The sequence below is a fragment of the Triturus cristatus genome, chromosome 8, assembly GCF_964204655.1.
Source record: "Triturus cristatus chromosome 8, aTriCri1.1, whole genome shotgun sequence".
Lineage (NCBI taxonomy): Eukaryota > Metazoa > Chordata > Amphibia > Caudata > Salamandridae > Triturus > Triturus cristatus.
In genome coordinates, this window is record NC_140591.1 from 1,182,964,432 (window position 1) to 1,182,988,140 (window position 23,709).

At 44.2% G+C, this 23,709-nt stretch overlaps 1 protein-coding gene across 2 annotated transcripts in view; it reads left to right on the plus strand.

Moving 5' to 3' along the window:
- CYFIP1 (cytoplasmic FMR1 interacting protein 1) overlaps positions 1-23,709 on the plus strand; it is a 517,233-nt gene that overhangs the window by 394,750 nt on the left and 98,774 nt on the right. For both annotated transcript variants that reach the window (XM_085622863.1, XM_085622862.1), the window contains exon 24: positions 9,352-9,495. In XM_085622863.1, the coding sequence (XP_085478989.1) occupies positions 9,352-9,495 (144 nt within the window). The remainder of the gene's footprint in view (positions 1-9,351; positions 9,496-23,709) is intronic.

Consider the following 23,709-nt stretch of genomic DNA (forward strand, 5'->3'; position numbering starts at 1 on the left):
ACAGCGCTTGCACTGTCTAGCTAAGACCTAAACAAGATTTAAAGGCATCTTTAATGCTCCTTCACTTTGTGAGTGAGCAGAACACTTGTTTTTCGACAGCTTGCCAGAAGGTGCGAATTGCCTCTAAATATAGCTCACCCTGATAAAATCTAACTCGCCATAGCGAGTGGCTGAGTAGATTTGTTGTGGTCTGCAAAGTAAGTAAGTTATTCCCTAGTAAAGCAGTTACAGCAGATGATACAGTTTCTTGAAATAACTTTCTGGGATCTATATGGATGTTTTTTAGGAAAAAAGTATCAAGACATTTAGTAATTTTCATCTTTGAGAACAGTACACACTCGCAAATAGAAGCAAATACTTTATTCAGAACAGCACTAAATTACACAGTTTGTGTTGCCACGCTATCGAATAATAATCAGGTTTACCTCTGGATCGCAGTGATTTGCATACATAAATACCTAAACTTCTGGGGCTTTATCCAGTGGGAACCTTAACTCTTCTCGCCATCGCTGGTGAACCCATCCAACATAGAGACAATTTCCTCCAGTTTATTTTAAAGTCTTCTATGGGTAAGTAGTGTATATTCAAAGCGTATCTCCTGTACATTTATTTGCTCCAAAAATAAATAAATTCCCAGGAAGGCAGTATGAAAAAGGGAAGCAGGAAACAAACTTGCAAAAGCATTCATCTCTTTAGTTGTAAACTGTATAACCTTTAGTCTTACCATCAGAGTGGTGATCACTGAAAATAGTGGGCCAATTATTCTTCTGTTTAGCTCCGTGATAGTGCCTAGGACAGCCTGAGTGAACATGTACACGAGATACAGTACTGCAATTACCACAGCACGCAGGGGTCTCATTTACTACAGTCAGGGTGCAAGAGAGAAAAGCATTTTACCACGACTTGAGGCATCCAGGGAAGAGCTACTGTTGAAAAGCTGGACCTTTCTGAAGGTCGTCAGTAACAGTGAGCTGCATTTAAGGAGCTTTGTTAAATACACTGCGAGATGGACCTTGAGGTAAAGGAAACGTTTTAAAGATATTAGGAAGGGGTAATTAATCAGGCACCTTGAGGAAGGCTAGAACAGTCCTGTTCGGGGGTAAGGGAAGAGGGAATTTAGGACTAGACACTTGGATGTCAAGAAGTGTCTCACAGCCGGAGGTGAGATAATACCTGTACATGCATAGAGAATGTAGACCAACAGGAAAAGGTTCTCAAGGGAGTCTGAGTTTGTCGTATATGAATCCACCGAAGCATAGTGGCAGTGGAGGGAGATGTATGTATCGTTACTAATATAGGAACACATAGTAAGGTTGCAGACGCCATAAGTAAACGGCTGTAGCCCTGTGTCACAACAACCTGTAAAAAAGTTTTCAATAAACACTATCTGTAGTGAACCAACTTTCCTCAAGTTAATAATACGGATAAGAATAAGATTTACTTATATTTAAAATATTTAGTCAGTGAAATTGCTCTTCTTTTCTCACTCTGCACTCAGGGCCAGACTGGGGAACTGAAAGCAGCACCGACAAAAAGACTCAACCCAGCCCCGCTCCTTTCATCTGCTTGTGCAGTCTGTCTCTTTCTCTCAATCCATTCGTTCTCGGTCCTTCTCTTGCCCCTCCCAGATTGCTTTCTCTGTACCTCCTCCTTTCCTAACTTTCACTCGCCCTTGAAGCCTCCCAGTACCTGCGGAAGATCATTTTGGGACTCTGGGAAAAGTGACAGAGGCACCAGGAGCGGTCGAGGACTTTCAAAACCGGTCTCGGAGGGTTCCAGCCCACTGGGGAAATGCCTGATGGAATGAAAGGCCTGTCCGGCCGGCCCTGCCTGTACTATAACACAAGCCCTCAGATCCGTTTTAATACTCCTATCGATTCTCTGTGCACAACATTTTCCCAGTGTATAAATAGGTACATTTAGTGGTCTCTGAGTGGGCATAGGTCTCGGCTGTATACCAAGTTGCCTTTCTTAACTTGACAGAATCTCAGTGATTTGTGATCTCGTCACAGATCCCCTTAATCTGTTGTTTGCAACACCATGTGTTGGTTCTTCTAAGCAGCATGACATCTGTTCTCATTTAAGCGTGCAAAATATATTGCTCAGAATGGGTTTGCTTCAGTCTTCCTACAATTCAAAAGAACAGGTTTTTTGCAGATTGCAGAATGATTTACAATTCTAATTAAAAGTCAGTTATTATTACAGAACGTTATTAAAATTGCTTTATTTGAACTATACAGTATTAGTTCACAACAGCCTGCCAAATAGTTAAGCAGCAGCAGTGAAGTATCCATGCCGAGAAGGGAAAATCGGAAATTGAAATAAAAAAAGATTGGGTGAGGCAGTGCAGTAGTTGCTGGGTTTGCTCGCTTCAATGCGTCTAACGTTCACCTTTAATTGTTCATATAATTGTAGTGAACCTGAATACTTCTTACTTCTTAAACAAATTTAGGCAGAAGGTAAACTATTTCTTGGTGCAGTTTAAGCTGGAGTGTCCAACTGTTCTGTTATCTGGAGCTGGCACTAAATGTAGTTGCAGCTTGAGGTTTTGAGTTACTGTAGTCTCCATCATGAGCTTAAAAAATAAATCATGGAGTAAAGGTTTGCTATCAGGGCATGGGCAGATATGCCACAGCCGATATTGCGCTTGAGAATGTCGGGCTGTTTCTTCTTTTGTTGTTTCATTGGCACCTTTTGCATTAGATTTCGAATTCAGAGATATTGGTATGGCCACAAGTTCAATTAAGAAGTTGGAAATGTGTGATCAATTCATCCATGTGAACTGATCTGCTATGGAGAGCATCCTCGAGTTACTCCCATGCAGCCGCGCCCCTTGCAGGTAAGAGTGGTGGGGCCAGGTAGGGATGATTTCGACAGATGATGCAGAGGGAAAAATAATTAATTAATTAATTTCCCCTAGTCGTCTTCTGTCGAAATCCCCCTCCCGCCCCACCGCTCTTTACTGCACGGGCCGCGGCTGCGCCCATGTCCCAACTTCCCCAAACCAATAGAAAACTTCTTACCAAAGCTATAGGTCTATTGATGGGTTGGGCCGTACATTGCCTGATTCTCTGTACCTACACTCCAGCCAACCCCCTATTCAGGAGGGACAGTTGTCTTCCCTAGAAGCGCAGGGGCCCAGATTCTGTGTATCCTACTCCTGTTCTCTGTGCGGGACTCCTGTTGGTGATACAACCCGTCTCTGCACTGATGCTGCCACACCTGTTGTTTGTTATGTTTTTCCTTGGATGGTTCATTTCAAAAGGAGTTGTACTGTACGCTTCCACACACAGCCATGGCACCTTCACATCGGCAGGTGGGTAGGCTAAGTTATTCCACAGAGCAGTGTGGGCGTGAACCTTCTCCTTTCGTTGCAATTGCTACCAAGAGCCTATCTCTGAATGCTGCCTGGGACACAACCATCTGACCCAGGCCTGCTCCCTGCATGCTATCTTCACACCAAGAGCTCTGAGGAACTACCTGCAGTGGGGACAAAGCAGGACTGGTCCCATTTTGGAGAAGATGCTTGATTTAATTTTCAGCTGGAATCGAGGCTAACATTCAAGGGCCTTGGAAAACAGTGCATTGCCAAGTTCCTCAAAATCCATTGTCATATGAAGTACCTCTCTCTCTTGGGGGAGGTTACCCTTTCAGGGAACATACAACATTCACAGACCACACCACAGAGTTTAAACGCAGAGTCAAGCAGGCATCTTCCAATATTACCTGCCAACTTCTTCCTGCTACTTTGTCTCTATTTGGTTGTGAGAGTTGTTGGGTTCTGCCAGAAGCAGAAGGTCTTTGGTAGAGCAAACCTCGGGCCAAACTCTCATCGGTTGTAGTTGCTCCAAGCCACTCATTGCAAATAAATCCTAACCTGACAAATTCATTACAGAAAATTGCCCACAGCTAAAACCAATAGCAAATAAAATGTTAATTAAATAATTTATTCTAAAGCGTGCAGTTTGGAGAATTCTCTGTAGTTTTATTTGCAGTGATCTTCTTTGTAATGACATAGGTCTGTGGAAGAGCAATAGGATTTCCAAGGCTGGGACTACATTAAGACACTTTAGGCAGCTTCCTTTCAGGATCACTATAAGAGGGTACCAGGATGCAGCAAATAGCCTTTTTAGGAGAGCTGGAGCACCCAATTTCAAACTGTCACTTTGCCTGAGGCTCTGAAAGTCTTTGCACCATGTTATCAGGACACCATGTTTCCAGTTACAAGTTGTAGTCTTGGTTTGCTTACATTAAGCCAGAGAGATGTGCTTCTGTGGGTGAAGTCTGTTTGTGATTGTCTGCCTGAGGCAGATTGTAGTGGGTGGATGGGAATGATTGCATCCCTCAGAGATAAACAATGCTCTCTTCTATACAAAATGCCGCAAAGCCAAACCCAGTGGTTGCTAGTCCTGCCCTCAAGCCTACCCAAGTAGTGTGATGTGCAGTAGCAGTTCTAGTACGAAGTGTGATGTGCTTGAGTAATCCTGGCTAGTTCAGCGCAAGGATTCTCTATACAGTCCTATTTTACATCTGGTCTGCCTTCAGGAAGCCCATTGGTATCAGAGTACCTTGTGTCAGTTGCCATGTAAGTGGGCCAAATAGATAATCAATTAGACCCTGAGGTTTTTGACCCAGAATGATAGGAAAAGGGAGTTTGAGACTTGAAAATATTTTTTTGTTCTTGCTGGGATCAGGTTTTTACCAATGGGCTATAGTGTCAAACTAAAGCCTGCCCATGGTCCCTCAGTGCCTTATGACTCTGTATCTTCCACACCAACATGTCCTTTCTATGCTGATGTTGCTCTTGTGGAACTGTCAGAGGAAACCTTTTGTTAAGAGATTGAGATTTTCTGATCCAACTCAGAACCATCAGGGGACATATGGAGAAAGATGTGGATCCACCTTCCATACATGTATGTTGTAATTTTGACAAAAGCACAGCAAATTATTTCACCAAGAAGCCTACTCCAAAGTCCTTCCAAAATCTACAAGTAGAATATGATCAGCATTGAACACAGTTTTTCCGTTACCGCCAGCTCCGCCACATGCTCCTGCTGACTATACAGTCTGAGGAGGCCATCGCCAAATACTCCCCTGTTGAAGCGAAAATTGTTCTCCCAAATTTCATATGATCTGAGGTATACAAAATGCTTTTATGCAGTTTGCCGTATCAGATTGTGAGGGTGAGGGAGGCGTGGGAGGGGGAGCTGGGACCGATGGATGATGAGGATTGAAGGGAAGCGGTAGAGGCTCCCAGAGAGGTGGTAATAGCATACCAATTTAAACTGATACAGCTCAAGCTGCTTCATCATGTTTATCTCACTAGAGTAAGGTTGCACCCTATGGGCCTAATAACCACAGTGAAGGGTTTGAGGTGTGATGACCCATAAGCAGACATACCCTATACATTTTGGCACTGCCCCACACTTGCTCACTTCTGGAATGGGGTCTTGGGATGATTGGAGGGAGCGTTGGGTTGGAACATTACCAGGGATCCAAAACGTATCCTTTTGCATGTCACAAACATGCATGTTTAGAGTAATTCTAGAGACAACGGTCCCTTAACAAAAAATGAAATACAGTTGTTCTGGATACAAAAATCAGTTCCATAAACAGATTCACTGATCAGAGAAAAAACAATAATGCACAGAAAACCAGGTGTTAAAAACTGACAATAAAAGACATATAGACATATACAGGCAAGCAAACCGTGACCAGCATTCATATTACACCTTTAGGTCACTTCTTATTAAAAGCAAAATACTACTGCACCCAAAACAAAAATACTACAAAGCATAGTGTACCGGGTCAGAGTTTATGTCGACGACGTTTCGATCCTGTAAAAATATGGGATCATCATCAGGACTGAGGATCAGTTGCCTGGCATGTTATCAATTAATATATTACATGAAGCACCTGATTTTTCAACAATCTGTAATTAAACAAACAATTAGTGCCTGTTCATTAGTATCATACGAAGAGGAAGGACCTACAAGGTAGTGCACTGTTGTATCCAAAAATTGTGGTGGATTTGGGGGAAATTCAAATATATACCCATATAACAATACGATCAATTTTAGTGCTGCTTCTATTGACATGCGTTTTCAAAACGATGCGAGAGTAAACCACAAGTGGGAATCAATGCCTTAATAGAGAAGTGGTCCCGAATGAAAACATATTCATGTCATACTGACCCGATAGCAATGTGCACAGTGTTATCAGGACAGCATGATATGAATACGTTGGGGTAATTAAAATTTTTGATCGAATTGTGGTAATAAAATTGAAAACTATGATCATTTATTCTGTTTATGGAACTGATTTTTATATCCAGAACAACTGTATTCACTTTTTGTTAAGGGGCTGTTGTCTCTAGAATTACTCAAGTACCCTTGGTCCCTTACGATCTTTGGGGTTCCCTTGTGTACATATACAACAAATGATTTAGAGGGCAATAGATATAAAAGGGCACTGATCGAGCTGGATTTGTTCATTGCTAAAAGAGAGATTGCGCAAGCCTGGAAGGACACGACAGCTCCCTCTATAGAGACTTGGGCTAAGAGTATGGATTACTGTATGGTGTTGGAGCGCCCGGTTTATCTGGCTAGGAGTGTCCCCCAGAAACACTACGGAGTTTTAGAAGGATTGGGCTCGATACAGGGGCCTACAGTTAAAGCCTTGCCCAGCTAGACCATGATCCTTTTTTGGTGATACACGCTCACGCACCCCTGGCATACACGGCTCCCACGCGGGATAGGGGGGCCAGAGCACCCCGTGAGGCCCAGGGATGTCAGGCCATATTATTCTGCATTATTGCTTTATAGTTCAGTTCTAATGTTGTAAATGATGATGTCTCTTGTGCCCCTGCGCTACATGCAGTGTACAACTACAAGGAACTATTTGTTAAAACCAATAAGCATGTTTAAAAAAAAAACAAAAACATACTCCACTGCTCGATATTGTGGTCGTCTGTGCGCTAGTAGCTGCATCTGGTTAGGGCTTGGATGTTCCCCATTGTTTGCAAAGTCTGTGATTTACAGGAGACACAACGATCACTGCCTATAGCTCCCAGGCCCTTTGTTAACCCCCAGACCTCCTGGTGATATTTAAAATGCTCCTTCTTCTATTGTCCATTGGGCGCGTTTCTATTTTCATATAAGGGAGGAGCTTCTACTATAGTAAATTTGTCATCACCAATAAAGGAAAGGGGAATTCTCACTTAATTCTAAACCTATTTCTTACTCTCCAGCATTTCAAGATGTTGACTTTTGCTCAGGCCCTGGAAGCAGACAGAAGGAAAACTGATAATGCTCCGAGGGCAGGCAAAGCACCTGATCCATGCACCAGTGCCTCAATGGCACAGTCAGTGGCTGCATTTAGTTTTACAGAATCAGAATTCTGAGAGCCACACACACTCTTCTGTGGATGCAGTTGTATCAGCGAAACCTCTGGCCTCGTTAATAGACTTCCAGCAACCGTAAAAGTTATTTGTTAGGTGGACATTAGCGATTATTTCCCCTTTTGAGCTGATAATTGAGCATTTCATCTGCAAGAGCACACCTTTACAAAGGATAACCTGTGCCATTACCACATTCAAGAGATACTGCTATTCAGTCCTTCTTTGAGGTGTTACCTCGCTATGTTAAAAGTCAGATCTTGAAATCCTACAGATTGTATACATTTCTTGCAGCTACCCCAAAGCGAGTTGGTCAAAAGGTGGGACAGCTCCCTGTATATAAGGTTTAACACGTTTATCATTCTCTCTATTTGGAATGAAGTTGGACTATGTTTCATAATCTTATACTGTTCAGATTTTTCTGGATACATTGTTCACAAGGTATTGTAGTACATGTTACTGTGAGCTTCCCTGTTGGCCAATGCTGCCCCATAGCGAGTGGAGGTACACCAAGCTGAATGCTACGCGAGGTGGCAACCACAAGACAGTGCTTAATTTGAAAAATAATAAGTGCCAGGGTCTTCATGAGGAGGCCACTCCATTTTGCACCACCCATTGCCACTGCCAATGACAGTACATACGCAATTACAAGCCATCCCACTGTTACCAGTGTGACAATTCAGACTGTTCGAGGACCCCCGAAGCTATAAGAATTGCTTGGAAGGCCGTATGAGTGGTTTTAATATCTAATCGATTAATAAACAGCTGATGTTGTGCTCATCTCCATATTATACAGACAGCACCACTATGTGACAGCGCTCATAAGTGCCGGTGTTGACAATTCAGTGCCAGTGGAGAGGCTCGCCGCCCTTTAATTCCACTTCCACTCAGAAAGGGGATGGGTGGCCATTTCTGTACCCTTTGTAGGTACCCAATGCCGTATTCAGTCTAGTATGTCCCAGCATCCTTAAGTGGTGTTGAAACCTGCTACAGTTTTTCTTGCATGGAGACTAGGCCCAACATAACAGTTCTTAGCCGTCCTCTCAAGAATAGGTTATGAAAGTAGCACACTAGTGGGCAACCTTGTTAAAGTGTTTATCCAACTATGCACACATTCAGATTAAGAGATTGACTGGCCTTCAGGTTGAGATGAAGGGCCCACATTCATCAGTGTCCAATGCTCTTGCTTGGCTGCCAGTGGTATGTAAAATACAATTTGAGTCTGTGACTAATACACAAGCCTTACTGGCACACTCACTATAACTATATATTCAACGAGAGGCCACTAAAATGCCAATAAACTGTAAAGCACAATCTACATTTCTTTGCCAGTTTACCAGCTGGGGCCACATGCCATTAAAAGTAGAGAGCAGAGGGCCGCAAGTTGTCAGTGTGACATAGCAAAGAATGGACTTTCTTGACATTTGATCCAAGAAGAGTCAGTGAGAACAGCAAGTCCTCCAGACAAAGAATGAAAACCTTTACCTGTTTAAGCAAGCCTAAAAGTAATCCATCTTTTTGCCCATTTGTTTGTTCCGCTCATGCTCTGATTTAGGGGATGGAGGGAGTTGGTATTTGCCCCTTAGCCTCTTGCACGGAACCAAACAATAGAAAGAGAAAAACTTTACTTTTGATGGGCACCATATGCTCTTCGTTACAACCTTTTTCTCTGCATTCCATTTTTTTCTCATTTGGGTTTTACACTGGTGTCTTTTTCTAACCACATTTATCTAATTTAATTATCTCTTGTAATAAGTATTTGCACTCCCTTGAGCCAAAGCGTGAGGAATATAAAGTGTGTTTCTATGTTTGTGTTAAGGATGCAATGTAATTGTGTTAAAACTGTCCATGATAATTTCTATTGGGTGGTCCAACAACTCGGGGCAAAAGATATAAGGTTACTGTTAACCAGTCTACTTACGATACTTAAAAGAGTACTACTTTTCTTTCTTTAGGCTTTGAATTTGGCGTACAGCAGCATTTACAGCAACTATCGAAACTTTGTTGGCCCGCCTCATTTTAAAGTCATCTGCCGCCTCCTTGGCTACCAGGGCATTGCAGTGGTGATGGAGGAATTGTTAAAGGTCGTCAAAAGCTTGGTGAGTCCTCCTTCCTTCCTGTCTTTCTCGCTTTAGCAGCGATAGTATGTGTTTTTTGCATATATGAATGGAATAAGAGTTGCTCTGGGTTTTTTCATTGGGAAAATAATAAATCTGACCAATTGAAAATATGTACACCTGGTACTTGCCCTTGAAGTACTTTAAACAATGGGTGAGTTTTCTGAACTGGCAAGCTCCTTAAGGATGATTGTAGTTCTTTCTTTCAAAGAATTAGTTAGTGGTTCTCCAACCTAGATAAATGGAATGCCTGTCCCCAGACTATTGGTATAATGAATCTGAAGCTGAAAATTATGAAGCTATTTTAAATATCCTCGCCCCCTCTGTCCAGTGATTTCGTCTTCCACTGTCTCAGTAAATCTGTCCCACTCTGTCCCAATGACCTTGTCTTCCTCTGGCCCAGTAACATTGTTACCTTCTCTACCAGTGACCTTTCTATTCTCATTCTCTGTGACCTTATCCCTCACTCTCCGAGTGACCAGCCCTCGCCCCCAGTGACGTTGACCCTCTCTAATGCAGTGGACTTGTCTCTCCCTTTCTCAGTGACGTTGACTCTCCCTGCAATAGTAACCTTGCCTATCCTAGGAAGCAGGATTGTCCCAGTGACCCTCTCTCGACTGTCCACCTTCCCTGTCTACCCTAGATCAAGTGGCCCTGTGTCCTCCTGTCCCAGGTTCCCTGTGCCCCCTTGTCCCTGCTACCCTCCCTCCCTTATGTTACAGTGACTATGCCTTCCCCTTCTTCCAAAGGCATATCTACTTAGACCTGTCCAGTGGTGGTGTCTCCCTGTTTCAGAAACTGTCCTTGTTGAAAGGAAGAAACCACCCTGCTATAATAAAAATAGGGGCTTATTTTAGACCCAAATTATCAATTAAGCTCTGGTTTGAATCATAAATCATAAAGAGCCTGGAACCTGGTAAAATATGCACACGCTGGGCCCTTTGGGAGTAGGGAACAGGTGTTTCTGAAGAATACGTCTACCCATAGCTCACCTTGGAAATTCCCCAGGCGCCAGACTGGTTCCGCATTTTTTCAAGGCAGTGCTCCTGTACACTGCTAGGTGGTGCTGTGCGGCTCCACGTCAGCTCCACACACCGCTGAAGTGACAGAGCAGAATTGTAGTGCCATCCCTGCACTCTAATGTCAGTTCCTCTATTTCTGTGCCTTTCAATGTGGATCCAGAGCTCCATTCCCGAATTTGTCCATTTTCTGACAACTTCCAAACTCCAGTGTGCTGGGGAAAGATGTCTCCACCGAAAACTAAAGAATTCAGGTTCTGCCTGGGACTGCGGTAAGCTGATGATGGTCACGGATCTGCACAAGGTGTGCCTTGGCTGTGGCTATGAGGCATGCGATAAGTGCACACTTATGCACCAGGAAGTGATTTGAGACCAAGAGGCAAAGTTGTACGGCATCAGGCACAAGAAGAATTTGCAGCTTTCGCTAGAAGTCCTGCGGTCACAGGTCTGGACATGGGCCCAATTTCGGGTCATTCTTGTAACCATTCCACGTCCCCCTCGAATTCTTTTTGTAAGAACAAGACGCAAGGTTAAAAAAACAAAGTGGGACTCCACCCTATCCTGCCACAAAGACTCCAAGAAGAAAGTGTGAGGACATCAGGATGCAAGTTGCACTTCATCAAGGATTTGGATACCCCAGATTGCCTTGGAATGGAGGCTGGTTCTAAAGTGGCCCTTAATCGGCATGCCTTGATGACACCTACTGGCTTCTTCGGTGATATACTGGCTTTGCTGAGGGACATGCCCTTTGATTGAACTTGCACCTTCAGTGAGAAGGCAGACTCCACTTGAAACTATTTAAGGATAGTAGAGCTACTGCACTTTCTTTTGTGGATTTTGGCTCCTACTAAACAATTTCCACACCACTTTTGGAAATTTAGAGGCTATTCCCGGGGGACTGGCTTTCAGCCAAAGACCGCTTTCACACCTAGTGTTGCAGCAGTCAGTCCAGTCCTTTCGGGACTTGGGACGCCGTTCCACCAAACATGTGAGCAAGAAGGGGCGCTAGTCTTCTAATACCTCCTCCCTCACTACACCAGCCAACAGACCATGTTAATTTGTCCTCACCGGCTTATGCCCACACAGTGGTAAGCAAGTTTCAGCATTTCATCACAGGTTGGCTATTCATTGTGTCCCAACAGATGGGTCCTGAAAATTATTGAAAACAGCTATGCCATACCCTTTCTTTTCTCCCCATCCAGTATACCTTCTAAACCGAAAGGGATTTCAGAGGAGCACCTGTCTCATTCTACAGGATGTGCACTGGGGTGTTCTTCGAAGGTGCAATAGGGAAGGTACTGGTCAAGTTTCCCCGCTGTAATCCTCAGGATTGTGCTGATGCTGAATGGGGTCCACCTCTCAACTGCCCCATGTCTGGAATTATATTAACACAGACTAGTGAGATAGTCAAGCGAGGGAAGGAAAGGGTAGGAACCGCAGGGAGGGAGATCTGAGGATGACAAAAGAAGAGCTCCGTAAGTAAGACTGTCCCTCAATTCGTAACACCTAGAGTTTCTGCAATACTATTCATTGATTCTTTAAGACTGTCTGCATCACACTACCTGTAAAGGAAAGAAGGAGCTTTCTCAGGAGAGATGAGAGGGTGTTTGCAGAATTCCCAACACAAATATTGTCATGAAGAATCAACAATCAATGTGAGTTCTGTATATATCAAGTTACGCATTTATCAAAAGAAAAAAGAGGTATGAGACTCATTCCCACCTACCCCATCTAAGTGTTAGAAAGCGTGGTATGCAAAGGCAGTTGTCTTCCTGGACACCCTCAATGCTCTCCTACAATCAACAAACAAAAAGAACGTGTAAAAGAATACCATAGCGCAATCTCTTTCTTGCACTCATACCACTATAATGAGACTTTGTTTGTATTCATGAAACAGGTGTAATGGAGTTTCATAAATCTCACGAGTTCTCAGAAACCTTATGAGGTCAATGTCTTTAATCTCCAAGTCCTTGAACTAACTTACAACAGCAACAGGTTAATCCAGATGGCACCGCCAAATAGTTGACGAAGACCAAGCATGAAGGCCAACAAAATAATGCGCTACCTACTCTTACCAAATTACGAGAGCGTGCACTGGAATATACAACCAAAACAAGTATGTGGCGTGATGTTTCTTCCCTGCATGAGACTGCAGCAATATGCAGGTCTCTCCAACAGGGAAGGAAGGCAGGGACACAGGGAAGCAGTTCTGTGCTCTCCTCCGCAGGAGATCACAAAAAAACGCAATCTCGCCAACGGAGGAGACGGCCAAGAAACGGCACAATCCACAGGAGGGAACAACCAAAGAATGCTCAATGATGGTGCTTATAGCACCCTTACCGCCACTAGCAACGTAGGACCGGGGCTGCTCGTAAACCGAGAGTCTCCAAAATAATCAGCAGCGTCCTGCTCATGATCTTCAGCTATATCCTGGTCCATGATGTGATGTCCCGCATACGCAGAACGTCCCCGACATGAAGGATGCCGGGAGCTGTAGTTCTCGATCCACTCTCGTTATGATCGGCATTCAGTGGACATAGGAATGGTGCACCCTGACAGTAGTAGACTCTGAGAAAGGCAGGGGTTGTTAGTCTCTCTATTTCCTTGTTCCAAAAAGGATGGCAGGCCTCAGGCCTATCCTGGACCTCCATCCTATCAATGCTTTCCTAAGAAAGGACAGATTCAGGATGCTCATGTTGACCCAGATCCTCTCTGCTCTGGACCCAGGCGACTTGATGGTGTCACTGGACTTGCAGGATGCATATTTTCATATTCTTGTCTTTCAGTCCCACAGATCATACCTGTGGTTCATGGTGGGCCTGGAGCATTTTCAGATTACCCGGCTGCCCTTTAGCCTCACCAATGCCCCTCCCCTTGTGTGTTAAAAAAAAGTCATGGTATCTAAGCAGATATTGTCTGGCAGATCACGGTTGGTAGTTACATCCTGAGGTGGCACATGGCTCTTTCCACCAGTGGGGAAAACCCTGGTTAGATCTATTCACCACTGATACTTATGTGTAGTGTCACCTGTATTGCACATTGCTGTTTCCAAAAGTGCACTCGTTAGGAGATACATTATGGCTGGAATGGAACAAGGGACTCCTACATGCGTTCGCACCACTTCCGAGTTCTGAAGATGATCTGGAACGCAAGGCCCAAGTCATCCTGGTGACCCCAGATTGGGCCAGGAGAATATGGTACCCAGGCCACCTGCGCATTAAGATCTGTCCTCCAATCACGCAGCCACTTTGGGATGTCTCGGAAACAAGGCAGGGTCCTCCACCCGAATTTCTGCAGTCTACTCTTCCAAGGTTGGAGAATCGGCAGCAGCAATTGACTGTGTTTGATTTGATGACTGAAGTTGTGGCTGTCCTCCTCGCTGGCAGACACCTCTGTACCAAATCCATTTATGCCAGGCTTTAGGAAATATTTGTGACCTGGTGCAGCGCCCAACATACAGACCCCTTGCAGGAAAAGCTGTTGCATGTCATTCTATTTGCTTCATGTGTAGCTCACTGTGGACTTATAATGGACACTATCAAATGTTATTTGTTTGCCCTTACGGTTGTTTTACATTTGCCTGACCAACCATCCTTGTTCAAATCATCTGTTGTGATGAGGTCTTCCTTATTGCGAGTAAGTGAGTTCATCACGTAAGTGAACAACAAGCACTTTGTGTAATCGCCCTACATCACCTTTTCCCCGGACAAATTGCTGCTGAGGACTCGGACAGCCTTCTTACCTAAACTTGTGACTCCTTCCGCATGGGCAATCCATCTCTCTATCAGCATTCTTCATGCCCCTTCACACTTTATAAGAGGAGGAGAGGCTCCATCAGTTGGACCATAAAGGTACTTTAAACTTTTATGTAGATCTACTAAGCATCATTAAATGAACAATGTATTTATTTATTTATTTATAAAGTTTTATATAGCGCGTACGTGACCCACGAGGGTATCAGAGCGCTTTACAGAATAAGAACAACAATGGTTGAGGAAGTATACATACATTCAAAAGTGTCAATTCGTACAAAAGGAATAGAAGATATATGATTAACAAACATAGAGGACCATGATACACTGTAGGACGTAGTACAATATATAGTTAAAGAACATTAGATGAGTGTGCTAGCAAACATACATATTATAACCACGATCGAATCCCAATGGATAAGAAGTGTATAGATAAAACAAAGAGAGACCCACCACTAGCTAAGCTTTACACTACATACGGTTATTGAACAGTAAGGGTAGTGATATTTGTCATACATAATGAGGACTCAACCATTCCACTTGAGGTCGGCAAAAGTATTCCGATCATAAAGATGACTCGGTGACATCATAGAAATCAGACTTATGCTATGAATTTGTTCATTAGTAGTACTTTTACTTCTTTTTTGAAGGCGGTAAGGGAAGTGATTCCACGAACTACTGGAGGGAGGGAGTTCCATATCCTTGGTGCAATCCCTGAGAAAGCTCTACAGCCAGTTCTCTTCTTATGGAAGGATTGGGGTTTCAGACCTTTCCAACTTTAGAGCCAGATAACTAGGTGTATTGTTTTAAATCCACTTTTTGTTGGGATCCCCAGAGTAAAGAAAGGCAAAGCGGTGCAGAAGAGGACCTTTGTTGAAGTAGATAGTCTTCTGTATTAAGATCTGCTCTTCAGCTGCCAAGAAGCAGCCCCGGATGGGCTGAGAGCCCATTCTGACTGGGCTAAGGCTGCTACCCACTGATATGGCACGAGGAGTGCCTATTTTTGATATCTTCCACGCTGAGAGGTGGGCGTCATTGCATACTTTCACGATGCACTATTGCCTTTACAGCCAGGTCAGGTGAGAAAGCACAATATGCCCGCTCGGTTCTGCAAGACTTTTGGTCTAAGTCTACCACGCAGACACATCACCTAGGGGAGGTACTGCTTTGATATCTATCCTAAGGTGAAGAATCTGTGGTTAAAATTATCCATCATAATAATAAGTTACTTTCCTACTGTATTGCTCTTTCTGGTGGATACTCTTAACTGCTGACTCCTCACTGCCATCACACCTCTTTTTAACATCTAAAAATCAGCACACTAGTTGTTCACACTCCCTGTCTGTGGGCGCACAAAGGTAGAAGATTAGAATCTTATGCCAGAGTACAGGGGTGGCGCTTTTATGGCTTTTATGTGGCAGTGGCTGTAGAACCAGTGTGAAGCTACACAGCATCACTAGCGACACACTGGACCACTGCTGTGAAAAATCTTCGGATCTAGTCTGGCACTTGGGGAATATTTTATGGTGAAGAAACTAGTTTGCAATCGTATTGACCAGAAAGAGTGTTACCAAAGGTAATTAACTTGTTCCTTACTTCCAGACAATTAATCTAGACTCCCACCAGGGTCCATCAGTAGGGCAGGTGCCAGTAAAACACAGAAAGTAGAAATTGAAATCCCATAGTGGATCTTGGTCATTCAGTTTCATCACCATTTAGGAATAAAAGGAAAAACACGCCTCCTATGAAGCATAATGGTGAGCTGGAACCACTTCTGGAGTGGTTTCAGAGTGGGTTTTGTGAGTGGGGTTTCAACCGTACATCCCAGGACCGAGATCTGTGTGAGGGAGGTGGCACTCGAGCATGCAAGGTACCAACAATTATGCCTTTTGCCTCTGTTATAACGTGTGTTTTGCCCATGATGTCTCAAACAGAGGCAAATTTGTCTATCTGCCCTCATTGTACCTGTTCAATTGCATGGAGCCATGGTTGCGTTGGTATGGATGAAATAGTTCAGCATCCTACAAACTTGTAATTGATGAATTCATGTTAGAATTTGTGATCCTATTGTTTGACAACACAATCTAGTGGTGCATTTGATGCCAAAGAAGGGTCCAGTCCAACAGTGATTTTTCTTGGGCTACAGTGATAATTATTAATCCGATTCTGAGAGTCGATTTGATATGGGCGTTTGGTTGGTCCATTTGCTTGAGTCTGAGTGCTAGTACACTTTGAAGGAGAAAGAGGAAGGATCTTGTACTCTAGAGTCTTGATAAATGTAATAGTTGACATCAAGAGAACACCAGATTCAGTGCCAACCATTACTGATGGAAACACGTTCCTGCATATTCTTCACCTTATGAATTATCCTTCTAGGGTTCAGACGTCTCTGGAAAAGTTTTCCCCCAACATTCTTACTATAGCACTGCTATCTGTTACCTGAAAGCTTTATATGCAATTTCACCTCTGGACATGACGACACCCGACAAAATTTGGCCTTAAATAGTGCTCTTTTGTCAGTTACTGTCAGTCACTCTCTTGGTGCCTCATCAACGAAATTCCACAGCGTTTAAACATAGGCTAGGTCAAATGTGTCATACAGTCCTTTCAGTTTTGAAGCCTAGTCACAGATGCTACAAGAAGCAGTTTCTTTTGGATGCACATGACAAATGTGTGTGGTGTCTTGGATTGGAGCACAACTCTGCAGCCTGCAGATCGTATGCGTCCACTCCTCTGAAACCCAACAAGGATTGGGAGGCCAAGTTGTTTCTGGCAAAGGCCCACAGTGAAATTCCTTAGCGATCACTTTCGCTCACTATTAAGTCACTAGTTGGAGTGCAATCCCCAAAAAGATTTTCCCAATAAAAAAAGCACAAAGAGCACAACAGGAAGAAGTCCTCTTCTTCCTCAAGGAAAGGGTTTTTCTCCAGGGACCATTCAGAGTTTTGAATGTTTTCTCCAGTGGCTGACTCTTAATCGTCAGTAAGATCTTGGATTTGAAAACAATGAAATCAAAGTTTCTGGGTTATATTTGACCAGCCCCCTGTTGGTTGTGGCCTTCTCTTGTGGGAAGCTAGAACAGTTCCTGACAGCTGCTGCACTCTTTGGCTGCCTTCCAAAGGGAGCACATTCCTGAGGTCTTGACAGCTCTGACACCGATGCCGAACCTCCACTTACTCTGGCCCTGACTCCTAAGAAGTTAAAGCCTGCCAACATCACTCACCTGCCAACTATGATGCCACTCTTGAAGCTAGCAGTTTCAGAGGATATTATCCATGTGGCAAAGGAGAAAGTTTAGTTGAACTTTAACAATGTTAACTTGGCAGAGTACCTCCCTAGGGCTCAGAGATATGCACAGATGGAGAAGATTTTCCGTTTATACTAATATACCTGTACACATGATGGTGATTCGGAAGCTGATAACCTTCTTCCTCGGTGTAATACCGATTGTGACTTATATATGTAGTTACAAAATGTGAGTGGCATGGACACTTCGCCAGAAGGAGACATCTCTTACTCCTGTGGACTTGCTTCAGAGGAATTTTACTTATTTATGTCTCTAGTAGAGCAATTCTATGAAATCCCTGGAATTGGCCTTAACCTCTGCGGCAGTGAAGTATGACATTTTGACTGAGATCTTACAACCCTTATCCTCTGTGAAGGAGCCTTTGCTTTCATTGAATGAAGCCTGATTAGAGCCTATCCTTGCTGCTTGGGAGAAAACCTATTGGGGTCCGGCAATCCACAGACAGACTGACATCTTGGACTAGCTCTAGGTGAAATACACTTATTGTCCTCTCACCTCTTTTTGTATAGTCTACTTGTCCAAACATCTTAATTGAAGCAGAACTTGAATGCCTTCCTTATGGCATGTCTGGAGAGCAAGTCAAAGAAACTTTACTGTGTGGGCTGAAAAGGCTTTGCCTGACCCTCTACATTGTTAATTCTACAAAACTCCTGGGCCAGTATGTTCATGCCTTGTGTTGATTAGTAATCAGCTTGCTGGGCCTGGTTAGTTATGAATTTGATGCATCCAAACAGATGGTGATGTGTTGTTTGGATGTTTCAGTCATGGTTGCTCGATCAACTGGCACAGTTGTCGCACAGTGTTGGCATGCTTGGATGTATTCCACTAGCTTCTCTGGAGATGTTAAAGCCACACCATAATCTTGGACATGCCCTTTGATGGTAAACTGCTGTTGGGAAAAAAAGCTTGTCCATCTCTGGAGTTCTTCAGGAACGGTTGAGCTACAGTTTGTGTGTTGTGCCTAGCCTCTCCAGTGCGACGGTTACACAAACAATATGGAAAGTTTCTCCGCAACCCTAGTATGGTGCAGTCCCAGCAGAGGCAATCTTCTCAGTGCGTCCAGATGCTCCAGCAGCTACACCTCTCCTTTCGGGCTAGAGGTGGATCTAGGGAACAACATCAATAGCAGCAAATCCAGACGTCACCATTCTCAGCCAACTGTGCGGAGGCATAAGTTCTTTTACTCCACCTCCTGACATCATCTACCTCTAGTAGGTGGGAGGATCTTACAATTCTCCACCAATTGGAGGAGATCACAATGGTTGTCATCAGGCTAATCTCCAAAGGGTATGCCCTACCCTTCCTGTCCCTCCCTCTTGACCGCGCTACTTGCGTCAAGATGTGTTCTTCAGTGCACACATCGTTTTTGGAGGTGTAAGTCCTTGCCCTGTGGAACAAAAGGGCTATAGCTGTGCTATACTTGTGAAATAAAGAGCTTGGAATTCTGTTTCCTTTGCTTCTGGTTCCCAAAAAAGAACTGGGATCATAAACTCATCCAGAGTCTACAGTTTCTGAATTTATTAATTCAGCACAAACATGCTGGCCCTGAATGCAGGAGACTAGTTGGCTTCCCTGTATCTTCAGGACTCCTTTTTCCACTTCTCACCACTGACAAAAGTTACTTGAAGTTCACAATGGGATTCCAGCACTATTCGTTCAAAGGTCTACCATTTGAACTGATGGGTGTTCCACATGCCTCTCTGAGAGTACGAACTGTTGTTGGGGCATCATTGCAATGATCATGAGTCCATGTATTCCCGTACGTGGATGACTAGCTAATGAAAAGGGAGTTTCCGATGTTGGTCAGAACACTTATAGTGACAAGTGCTCATACCACAACTTGGGCATTCTGATCAACTTCTAAAAGTCCCACCTTTCTCCCACGCAGAGGCTAACTTTCATAGTGGCAGTTCTGGGCACAACATGCATGAAGACCTTTTCTTCTCCTCAGATGATTGTGGATATATGGGAGATGATACAGAGATTTCTGACTTGAACTTTGGCCTTGGTTCTGGAGGTTTTGTGTCTGGCCCGCCTCATGACTTTGTGCATCCTGATGCCACAAGCCTGATGGCAGATGAGGGCCCTTCGAAGTTGTCTAAGGTTACTGTGGCTCTATTATCGGAAAAATATTACAGCTCAGCATCTCCTTAGTATGTTAGCATACATTAAACGGAAGTTAAGCATGTTGCCCAAAACTGAATATCTAGTTTAAAGAGGGCAGCAGGGATTCCATTTGGTCCCTGGGTGCCATGTGACCTGCACATTTTATAAGCATGGATACCCTTTCCACTGTTGACCATAATGTTGGTTCTTCATCAGGAATACTGAGTGATACATTTCCCTCTTAGGGGGTGACATATGGTATGGTAATATGCTTTTGCAAGAGCTTGATGGAAACATTATGATCTGTTTGGACTAGTGAAGTGCAATTCAATCTGTTTATGTAGTGCCAGAATCTTCTGGAGTCCCTAGTGGATATTAATACGGGTAATTCAATCAATCTTTTTATTACTGGCTTCTCTTTTGGCTTCCTATACAGCTTTCTTATATGTGCACCTACGTTCTTTGATATTAGCTCCTGTTTTTATTTTTTTAGATGAAAAGGAGCTTTTTTTTTTATAACTCTCGTCAGAAGAATCTTCTGCCACTTTAATTCCTTGCTTTATCGGCATCACTGCTGTGTGCTGACATCAGTTACATTCTTTCCACGCCACCGGACGTAAATCCTGAACTGCCTCTCTTTCCGCTGAGACCATTTTTTGAAAAAATTCTTTCCGTGTGCAAGTGAAATGTCACCTCCCAAGATGACAAGTTTTAGGCCTTGTAAGGACTGTTGCAAACAAATGTCACAGGTCCTCACCAGGTCTGCCTGTGGTGTCTGGGGTTGAACCACAACTCCAAGGCCTGCAGTGACTGTGCATCTAAATATACGAAAGCAATATGGGACTGTGAGGCAAAGCTCTGTTTGCCAAGCATCGGAAGACCCCACGCGGTGAACGGTCCAAGTCCAATGGGTGGTCTCTGTCCCATTGCCAGACTACGAGGACCTGTGAGCTGATAGTCTTCATGCTCTAAATCTTCGGGCAAGAAGAAGCACAAAAAATTCAAACGGGACCTAAGTCATTCGACGTTGGAGCCCTTTCCTCAATTTGTCCCTGCACAACCAGAGTCTCTAGGGTCGTCGCGACACATAGGCAGATCCAAGAGTTCTGCAAGGCCATGCTCTAAATTCGGATCCTTTCCAATTCTCGCTGACGTGCCTTCGGGCCCAATGGAACCCAAGGCCCTCTATCTGGAGTGGGTTATCACCACCGGGTTCACCCTCAGCACCATTTAGACCCTCTGACTCATCACCCGGCCACTTCTGGTATCCATACCGACTCCACAAACCACGCTGTTCTTGGGACATCAATGCCAACTTCATTGACGTCGGAGGAGGTGCCCATGGTGCTCTGCGTCACTATGACCGAGACTGTGCTCTATTCCCATCAATCACAACCTGCGCCTCTTAACATACCACCTCCACAAGGAAGATCCCATGCATTGCATTCCTTGATTGGCACAGATTCTGACAATGATTATGATGCAGGTAATGAGTGGCCACCTCTACCATGAAAATAACTGGTATGATGACCTACAAGATGCCGATGGCGTCCAAGCCTCTCCTGACTTTGACCTCCTCACACCCCCAGGTATTCCCACTGAAGAGAGTGGTCTTTTGCTGTGGTCAGGTGCAGGGCAGCAGAAGTTCTTGACCTCCTCACCGTAGAGACGAAAACCACTGCTGAATTTATAATATAATAAGTCCCGGTGCCCATTGTTTTTCCTAGAAACCCACGGCTACCGCTAAAGAATGAATTGCTGCATATCAATGCTGCCTAGTCTGGATTTTACCTCCTGCCTCTTTCTTCCACTACCATAAATTCTCTGTCCTTTTATCTCACTCCTGCAGGTTCTTTTTCGTCTCTACTATTTACCTTTTGCCATTGTTTTTCCATCCTCCTCTACCTTTTTATGTAGTATTCTATCTCTTGCTCTGGGGCAAAGTGTTAAATCTGATGGGGAAAAGTAAGTGCCAGTCCCCACAAATGAGTGCTGGCGGGTCCCACCTGAACCCACTGAGTGAAATTTAGCATTTGTCAAAAGCAATGTCTTGACTGAAGTTCGCCAGCCAGGACAAACTACTACTGAGCCCCTGTTAGCCTCTAACGAGGCCCTCACTGATACTCTTTTAGGTGCCTTGGTCAAACCTTGCTCTGTACCCCAGTAAACCACCAAATTACATGACACCACCATCCTTGCCTGGGAGACCCAGCATTTTTGTCATAGCATCCTTCTCCCTAGAGCTTAATGGTGCAGGCGTCTACTAGCCAGACTAATCGGAACACTTTCCCGACTAGTCCCCCAATAAGCAGCCCAAAAGAGTAGAGACCTTTGGGAAGAGTATTGTCTTCCACAAGCTTGGCCCTCGGGTTCGTCACTGCCACTTGCCTGCTGACCTGCTATTCCCACGTTCTTTAGGATTGGGTGGTTCAAATTCTCCCAGGTGTTCCAGAAGTCCCCTGACCTGTACTAACCCAAGCTATACAAGACGATCTTGATGCAGCCAAGTTCACAATTTGTTGTGGCTTGAATACCACCAGTTCCATTGGGTGAGCTGTTGGCACTAGTGTCGTCATTTGGCATCATGACTCACTGGTCAACAGGTTTTTCAGATGATATGCAATCGTCCCTCATGAGCATGCCCTTTAACAGGACTTGTCTGTTGGGGCAAGCCAGATTCTGGGGTGGTCCAATGACAGGGCCACAGCATGCTCCCAGGGCTTGTCTTCCTTGCCAGCCACATCTATCATACCATACCATTCCGTTCGCAGTTTCAGCAGAGGTACGCCATGCAGTAGCCAATTCAGCTTCAGAAAGGTGCCTCCCACCCAGGCCCCTCCCCCACCTTCCCGGTCAAGGCAGTGAGCCTCTCATCCCACTGCGCCCCCCCCCCCCACACACACACACAAAGCCCCACCTGCCAAACTCCTTTAGCCTGTCCTTAGTAGAGCTCAGTCACGCATTGACAAAGAAGCAGCCTTCAGAAAGACAGTTTGCTCATTCTACCAGGGCCAAAGCTACGACCACTAGTCCTTGTCCTAGACATTTGCCAGGCTGTTATGTGTTCGTTCCTCCATACGATCACGAAAGATTATTGCTTGGACAGTCAGGTTTACCAAGAGGGGCATTTTGCCAGCTCGGTCCTGCAGGACTTTCTGGTTTGAGTACATCCACAGGCCCACCTTCAACTATGTATTGCTTTCATATCTGTTCAAAAGATGAGGAATCTGTGGCTAGAAGTCTATCAGAGGAACAAGTTACTTACATTCTTTCTGGTAGAGACTCTATCTAGCTGCAGATTCCTCACCGACACTTCCATCCTTCCCATTCTGTGGGTCTACTCTATCCTACAGTAAGATCCTAAGTCTAGCAATCTGCACACTGTCTACCGATCTGGGTCGCAGACAATCTCGAAAGCAGCTAACGTAAGCGTGCGGGAATGGCGCCTATATAGGCCCCACGCACCATTTACGGAGCAGAACAGCTTCGTGCAGAGCCGCAAGGTGGCACCTCCTGGCACGCAAGGTACTACTGACAAGTTTCCTGGTTCAGTCTGTTGCCTGGGGAATATTCTACAGGTGATGAATCTGCGGCTAGATAGTGTCTCTACCAGAAAAACTGTAATTGGTGCTAAATGATTCAGCTAATGTATAGAAAATGGAGATGTTGTGGTAATTTATCAAACACAGTACATAAATATACAAACTGTTAATAATTTTAATAATAGTATTTAACCTGAATTCGTTGACCTATAAATTGTGAATGAATACCTAAATAGCTCATACAGTGAGGATTTAATTTGAAAATATTTCATCTAAGGTTGAGGCTACCTATGTCTATATAGGTGTGTGCGAAATTTGCTGAATTTTCTTTTGTGTAAATATGCAAAATTTTAGGAAGATTACATGAAATTTCACGAAATGGAAATCCTTTTTTGCATTAAAGAAATAGCACACAAAAGACAAGTGGTGTGAGCAATAGTGGCTTGTGTTCTGGCTGTTTGCGTTATTCC